Source organism: Phragmites australis, chromosome 24 (assembly GCF_958298935.1).
Source record: "Phragmites australis chromosome 24, lpPhrAust1.1, whole genome shotgun sequence".
NCBI lineage: Eukaryota > Viridiplantae > Streptophyta > Magnoliopsida > Poales > Poaceae > Phragmites > Phragmites australis.
In genome coordinates this window covers 6,094,419-6,102,158 of record NC_084944.1, presented here as the reverse complement: position 1 = coordinate 6,102,158, position 7,740 = coordinate 6,094,419, and the positions used below count along the sequence as shown (strand labels likewise).

General features: G+C 49.7%; 1 protein-coding gene across 1 annotated transcript; it reads right to left on the bottom strand.

The window, feature by feature from the left end:
* Positions 1-1,111: 1,111 nt before the first annotated feature.
* On the bottom strand, positions 1,112-5,000 carry LOC133906953 (MDIS1-interacting receptor like kinase 2-like). Its single transcript, XM_062348922.1, has 2 exons — positions 1,809-5,000; positions 1,112-1,715 (listed from the first exon to the last, which is right to left on the bottom strand). The coding sequence occupies exons 1-2, from the start codon at positions 4,684-4,686 to the stop codon at positions 1,306-1,308; spliced, it is 3,288 nt and encodes a 1,095-aa protein (XP_062204906.1). The 5' UTR covers positions 4,687-5,000; the 3' UTR covers positions 1,112-1,305.
* Between the last annotated feature and the right edge of the window lie 2,740 nt (positions 5,001-7,740).

Below are 7,740 nucleotides of genomic sequence, written 5' to 3'. Positions count from 1 at the left end.
TTCCTGGCCCGTTTAACCCGTTAACCCGCGTGCCCCCGCCGGCCCATCGTGCCCCCACGTGCCGGCCGGGCCGTGCTCCCCACGTGCCGACCGGGCCGTGCCCCCCGCGGTTTTAATGAGCCTTAAAGATGGCCGATCCTGGGTTCTAAGTTAGATCCCACATAGAAATAGAAAACGATGTGAATTGTGCAAAATTATAAGTATAGTATTATTTGTAACATAAAACTATAAATATTGTAAATATTTCACACAAAATTTGATTTTAATTAGTTTTATTTAAAAAATAGTCTTATGTTTCTCTAAAAACTTTAAATTTTTTTTTACATGCTTCATAATCCATGCATAATTTATTTTAATTGGACTCACCTAAAAAGGTTATGTAGAATTTAAACTAAATTCTCAAAAAATATTACTTTTATAACTACTACTAATTGTTAAAGTCTCAAATAAAATCCTAAAAAATATATAAGATTCATTAATATTCTTATTATATGATAAACTAATTTCTAAAATTATTTTCAATTATAGGTTATGGTGAAAAAATGAGTTTTTTTAATGCTCTATTTATATACTTACAAAGAAACTCACTTTTTTTTATCATATAACCTAGTACTGAAAATAATTTTAGAAATTAGTTCATCATATAAGAAAAATATTAATAAATTTTCTCATATTTTTTAAATTTTATTTGAGACTTTAACAATTGTTAGGAGTTATAAAAGTAACCTTTTTGAAGAATTTTAGTTTTTGCACACAGGTTTTTTGGGTGAGTCCATTAAAATTAGTTGCAAATGGATTATGAAATATATATAAAAAATTCTAGAATTTTTGGAGAAACATAAGACTATTTTTTGAATGAATCTAATTAAAATCGATTTTTGTGTGAAATTAATATACAATACTTATAATTTTATGTTAATATTCATAATACTTGTAATTTTATACTATAAATGACACCATACTTATAGTTTTGTATAATTCACTCTTGAAAAATTGTTCGCATGTGCTGGAGAAAGAGAGAAGAATAATGTAGAAATAATATTTTATTACTTGAGGTCTAATCTCACATTTAAAGACCAGTTGTAGTAATATAGACTTTAAAATTCCTTTTTATAATATATAAAGTCGGGACCATCTTTTTTACTTACGATCTCTTTTTATACACAAATTTCAGCTCAGAACCGGCAAGTACGGCACACATTTACTTTGGAAAACCACTCTAATGCAATCACAAACGTTCAGAAAGTACACAACCGAGCTGATCGGGACAAAAGAGGCCCCTGTTCCTGTACAAATGCAACTAAGCTAGCTACCGATCATCATGTCAACTAAGCTAGCCGCCGAACTAGTAGTCAGGTCACCGACCCTGATCACGGCGAACGGCCTGTCCAGGACCGCCCTCCTCCGCGCCGCGAGCTCCTGTTCGACGTGCCGCATGGTCGGCCGGGCGTCGGGGTTCATCCGGACGCACGACAGGGCGACGACGAAGGCGAACACGACCTGCCCGGTCACCTGCCCGGCTGGAGGGTCCAGCTTCTGGTCCACCGCGTCCTTGATCAGCAGCGACAGGCCGTCGACGCCGCCCTGCTCCTCGGGGCGCCGCGAGTGCAGGGAGCTGATGAGGCCGCCCGGGTACCTGCCCATCAGGATCTCCAACGCCACCACGCCGAAGCTGTACACGTCGCACTTGGTCGTCACCCTCATGTACGCCAGCTCTGCGGCGAGAAACGCCACCCGTGCCAAAGTGAGCGTGCGACATTTACACATCTACGATTCAATTGATGTATCACGGTGAGTCGGTGACATACCTGGTCCCATGTAGCCATAGGAGCCGGCGATGCTGGAGCAGTCGGAGCGCCCGGGGGCGAGGAACCTCGCCGTGCCGAAGTCCGACACCCGCGGCTCGTAGTCGGGGTCCAGCAGCACGTTGTTGATCGACACGTCGCGGTGGATCATCGGCGGTGAGCAGTCGTGGTGCAGGTACGCCAGCGCGTGCGCCAGGCCTCCGATCGCGCGCATCCTCGCCGGCCAGTCGAACCTCTCGCCGCTGCCGGTCCCGTACAGCACCTTCCCGAGGCTGCCCCGCCCGACGAGCTCGTAGGCCAGGTACATGTACCCGCCCATGGCGCAGAAGCCGTGGAGCTTGACGATGTTCCTGTGCCGGACGCGCGTCAGGGCCCTGATCTCGTTCTCGAAGCTCTTCTCGCTGATGCCCCAGCACGCGTCGCCGGTCTCCGACGCGTCGAGCCGCTTCACGGCGAGGCGGTACCCGCCCGGCAGGTCCGCGCGGTACACGCTCCCGAAGCTGCCCTTGCCGATGCAGTAGGACTCGTTGAAGTGCTCCGTCGCCGCCAGGATGTCGCCGAATGAGAACTCCGCGTCCTTGCCCCATATGGAAGCCGTCAGAGCCGTCGTGCTGCCGCTCGCCGTCGTGCCCTCGTTGTCTTGGCCGGTCCGCCTCCTCTTGCGGGCCAGTACACACGCCACTGCAACGATGAAGAGCAGCAGCGCCGCGGCGGAAACCAGCGCGACGATGAGGATCCGCCTCGCTATGTACCGTTTGGAGTCACCACTAATCGGGTACGAGAGGCAAGAATTCAGGCCGGCGATGTCGCCGCACAGACCTGGGTTGCCACTGAGATCAAGCTCTTGGAGCGAGTCCATCTTTCCTAGCAGAGCCGGCACTTTTCCGGTGAGGTTGTTGTTGCTCAGGTTCAGGTGCCACATGTGGGTCAGTCTGGTCAGCTCCACTGGCACGCCGCCGTCGAGATGATTTCCAGATAGGTCCAGCTCTAGCATCTTCCTGGCGTTCCCCAGCGTCAGAGGGATTTGTCCTAACAGCATGTTGTGGCTCAAGTTCAGATTAAGCAGAGGCAGTTCACCGAACTCCGGCGGTATCGCGCCACCGAGACGATTTGACGCGAGACTCAGGCCTTCCAATGCAGACATGGCACTGTAACTGGCCGGGATTGTCCCGGTGATCTTGTTGCCGTCCAAGTGCAGGTACGAGAGGTTCTTGAACTGAGTCCAGTGTTCCGGGAGCTCTCCGTCGAACGAGTTCCCGGACAGGTCAACGTAGTACAGGTCAGGATGCGATCCGAAGATCTCTGCCACGCTGCCGGTCAACTGGTTCCGTGCCACCCGGAAGCGTATCAGCTTGGTAAAATTGCGGTAGCAGGAGGGCACGGTACCGGAGATGTCGTTGTCGTCGAGGCTGAGGTACCGCAGGCGGGGTGTGCTACACAGCCCTGGAGGCAGCTCGCCGGAGAACGTGTTGTTCGACATGCTGACGATGGACAGTTTCCGGCCGAAATCCGGCGGGATGGTGCCGGAGAAGAGATTGTCGAACGCAACGATGCCGAGGAGGTTCGGCAACCGGATGAGCCCGGCCGGCAGCTCGCCCTCTAGCATGTTGGTGTTTATGGACAGCCTCTGCAGCGCCGTCATGTTCCCGAACTCGTCCGGCAACCGGCCCGTGAGCTTGTTGTCGTACAGACGCAGCGTCTCGAGGCTCGTGAGGTTGCCGATCGTCCGCGGGATCACGCCGGAGAACCCGTTCTCGGAGAGGTCCAGCACCTTTAGACTTGTCAGCCTCCCGATGACCGGTGGGATTATGCCGGAGAGGTTGTTGGTCGCCAACGAGAGGAACTCGAGCCTCGATGCCGTCGCGACCTCTGGGGGGATCTTGCCGGTGAAACGGTTGCCGTCCGTCTGAAACACCGTGAGATCGGTCCAGGACGTGAAGTAGTCCCGCAATATCTCGCCGGTGAGCATGTTCTTGGAGACGTTGAACTCCCGTACTCTGGTCAGCTTGGCCAGCGACGGCGGCAGCCCCCCGGATAGCTTGTTCCCGGCGAAGGCAATGACGGTGAGGTTGGTGCAGAGGCTGAGCTCACTCGGAATTGTTGAGTCCAGTCCAGCGAGGCTGACGTTGATGCGCTCCAGAGACAGGAGCTTGCCGAGAGTGGCAGGAATCGGGCCGCCCAACGGATTGCTGGACAGCTCGAGCTCTCGTAGCCCGGAGACGGAACCAAGCACCGGCGGTATGCCGCCGGCGAGATGGTTGGAGCCAAGGACAAGGCTCTGAAGCTTCGTCATGTTCGCGAGGGACGTCGGTATCTCGCCGGCGAACTGGTTGGACGAGAGGTTGAGGTGCTCAAGGTTCGGCATGTACGCCGGCAACGTCGCCGGGATCGGACCCGACAAGTTGTTGTTCGACAAGTCCACGGACCTGACGCTGAGCAGCGGCGCAGACACATTCGACGGGAAGAACGGACCCGTCAGCGCGTTGAAGCTGAGGTTGAGGCGGCCGAGGCTGGGCAACGACGAGAGGTTCAGGGCGTCGAGCGTGCCGGCGAGGCCCGCGCCGGCCACGTCGACGCCCACGACGCGGCCGAGGAAGTCGCACGAAACGCCGCGCCATGAGCACGCCGCCGCGGTTGCGGCTGCGGCAGAGCCGTTCAGCAACCACGAGGCGAGGGCGTCCGCCGCCGGCGCGGCGGCCAGGCTGTCCTTCCACCTCAGGAGCGCCTCGGCCTCGCCCTGCGCCGAGTCCGCGCTGCGTGGGGAGGACGACAGGATGAGCAGCAGGAGGAGATGAAGCGCGCGCCACCGCGGCATGGCGGCTAGCCTGGCGCACCCTGCCGGACGACGGTGCATGGACGCTCTTGCTTCACGGAGCTTCATCTCTTTCCTCTGCAGAATCTGTGCAAAGGTGGGCGCAGCGCACGTTTGCGGCTAATCAGCACCAGTTTGCGTGGCGGGCATGCAACGCAGTGCCGCGCTACGCCGGCCAGGAGCTGCTACAAGAGCTGTACGTGACTCAGTCCAGTGGCAGCGCAGCTGCAGCCATGGCGGCAAGCGCTTCTGAGCAAGAGTTGCACTTCGTTGCTTCTGGATAGTTGATCCGAGTGTGACTTAGAGAGCAGGGACTGTGGTAGTTGGATGGGCACTATCTTGCGTTAGCGCTGATGAACATTCCTGGGATGTGTCCATATGGAGGCTGGCAAAATGTGCAAGGCACTACGGCGGTTTCCATCCTTTTTTGTTCTGGTTTTTTGAAACGAGACAGTAAGGAAGATTCATCCTGGATATATATTTTAATGGATTATAAAAGTTTACAGGTGGAAGGGAGCTAGTCTGTCCATGAAAGTCTCCACGAGCTTATTTTATAGAATAGATTACAGATTATATACTTACACACGGAACGAAAACTTCTCTCGCTGCCTCTTTCTTTATTATGTTTGGATAGCATTGGGGTATTGGACACTGGAACTTTTTTATGTTTTGACTGCATTGGACACAAACACAATCATGCATTGCTTAACGCGAAGGATCGGCCGCGTAGATGCATTGGAGCACCCATATTGACACTGGTCTTTTCTTTTTCCCCAGTTGGAGCTGCCAAACCGGATGGCTCGTTCGTACATGTCCGTCCTTCTTGCTCCCCCTGTATGAGCTCATGTATTTTAACGTGCCACTAGCCCATTTTCGGCGCCTGCCGCGTCCATCTGACAACCACGAATCCGTCGTCGGAGCCACCAAATTTATGTCGCGTCGTCGTCGTAGTTGAGCACTGCTCGTCCGGTCGCTCTTCAGTACCTGTCAACAAGGTCAGCGTGCATTTTTTTAAGCGGTTGATCGACTCGAGTGCACTGCACGTACGGCGACGGTAGGATAGTTTAATCGTTCGCAAACCGCGTTTGCGTTGCTGTGGGTCTTGCAATGATGCGTTAGCCCCTTTTCAAAACTTTTTCTAGCATGGACTTATGCGAAAAAACAATGTTAAAACAAATCCTTTTTACTGTGCAATTAATATTAACACCTTTGTTAAATAGCACGGTGTTGCGGCAATTATCGCTATAATTACTGTCACTATGATCTTACATGTTTAACGTAAAAGATCATACGGGACAACTACCACGGTGTTAATTATTATGTCGTAATGCTATTTAATCACAACGCTAAATATTATAGAGATGTTATCAAAAATTATTTTCATAGATATCTATTTGTAGAATATGTTTTTAAAAAGATTAAAATGTATAAATTTCACGGATGCATGCATGGTTTCGGCGACGGAACAGTCAATCAATTTTTAGGCGCCGGTACATCTAGAAAAGAATTATTTGCAACATTTCCGGAGTAGGTAATGCATCTGGGGAATAAAAAGAGTAAATAGTATTTCAACCGGTTGTAACGTTAATCTCAGCTGCATTTGTTTATCCTATTCTCTTATATCCGAGACAAGAAATTGGAAAGGCTCAAATCCTTTGCTTCCTTGTCCCAAATCCGGATTTCCTCATTTCACGCGACACAAGCGCAAAAATTGGGTAAAAATAGAAAATTATGCAACATACGTTAGCATATTTATAAAAATAAATAACATATCGACATATTTACAAATCTAGTACCTGTATTTGGCACCTCAAAATCCGAAACCCAATTTCGATCCCTCAAAATCCAAAAGCAGTCCAGGCCCACTGATTTTGACAACTCAGATGCCGAATACGTCATTGTTCATCGTATCTAGCACCTTAGTTGCTGAAAGCTCTTTGTATTCGATAACTAAGGTGCTGAATAAGGCGTACAGTGCCGTATTCAGCACCTGAGCTGCCTAAATCTCGTCGGCCGAGTTACATGTTGTCCGTGCTTTAGGTGCATGCGAGTTTTGCAGCCTACTGGTAGCTAACTAAATTAGCAATGAGGAGAGCTTTTTTTTTCCCCACATATTTCTTTATTCACTCGATGGAAATTGAGGGGTGTAATTTTGTGAAGTAATATTAGGATGATACAAATTCGAATTTATCAAATAATAGTAGTTATGAAGTACAATTATCGTATAACCCGGTACAAATATTATATATGTCTAATGACTAACTTAATAGTATACCGCTGCTAAACCTAAAATGACTTAGAGAATAAAAATAGACCGGGTTATTATAGATGCTCTCTACTGAGTGCGTCTAGGATATTTGCTCTTTTCCAGAGCATCAAGGTCCTCCGTCTTAGCACGACGGGACATTTCCCGCTTCCTTTCCCTCTCTTCTTCGTGAGCTTTAGTCGCAGTGCGCTCCTCCATTTCCTTCCTCATGCGCTCCTTCTTCTGGCGCTTCAACCATAGTTCATTCTGTTGTTGCTCGTACTCCTGTACGCTTCCCTCCTCCACCGCATGCTCATGTTGACCCACCACTTCTGGTGCTCATTTTGCTCCATGTACAACCATTATATGAAGTTACAGATAGGTGGAGAAGACTAGACAAATAAAATAAGAGGGAAGATTAGTAAGATAGTGCATGAATCGTATGGAAAGTGCCACATAAGTGATCTATGTTGCTATACCGGTGGGTACTCATATGGTCCATATCGATGCTTATCATACTGGTAGTTGGCACATATGAAAAAGCGTAGGTCATATGTGTAGGAGATGTCCTGAGACTCACGAAACCTACAAAGGTCACCATAGAAGCACATCGGCGGTTCGACCCCCTGGGGGATAAAAATCCCCTAATGCTTCTTAGATGAGCTTGATGGAGCTGAGGAAGATATTGCAGTTGAGAGAGCTGAGGAAATGGTCTATCAAAGGAAGAGGGAGGGGTTATTTATAATGGATGGGGTTGATGCATGGACTGAGTGTACGGGTTTGGCTAAGGGAGCATAGGATTCCCTTTGAAAGCTGAAAAAGTTGTGGCATTGATGCTTGACAGAGATTCTCTGTGAAAGCTGTTGCTTGGTGTTGTC

What these genes read in the sequence shown, in the direction of transcription:
- LOC133906953 (XM_062348922.1), bottom strand. Translation starts at nt 4,686, where the DNA reads ATGAAGCTCCGTGAAGCAAGAGCGTCCATGCACCGTCGTCCGGCAGGG. An exon ending in CTATGGCTACATGGGACCAG is followed by an intron (nt 1,716 to 1,808) that starts GTATGTCACCGA and finishes TTCTCGCCGCAG; the next exon opens with AGCTGGCGTACATGAGGGTG.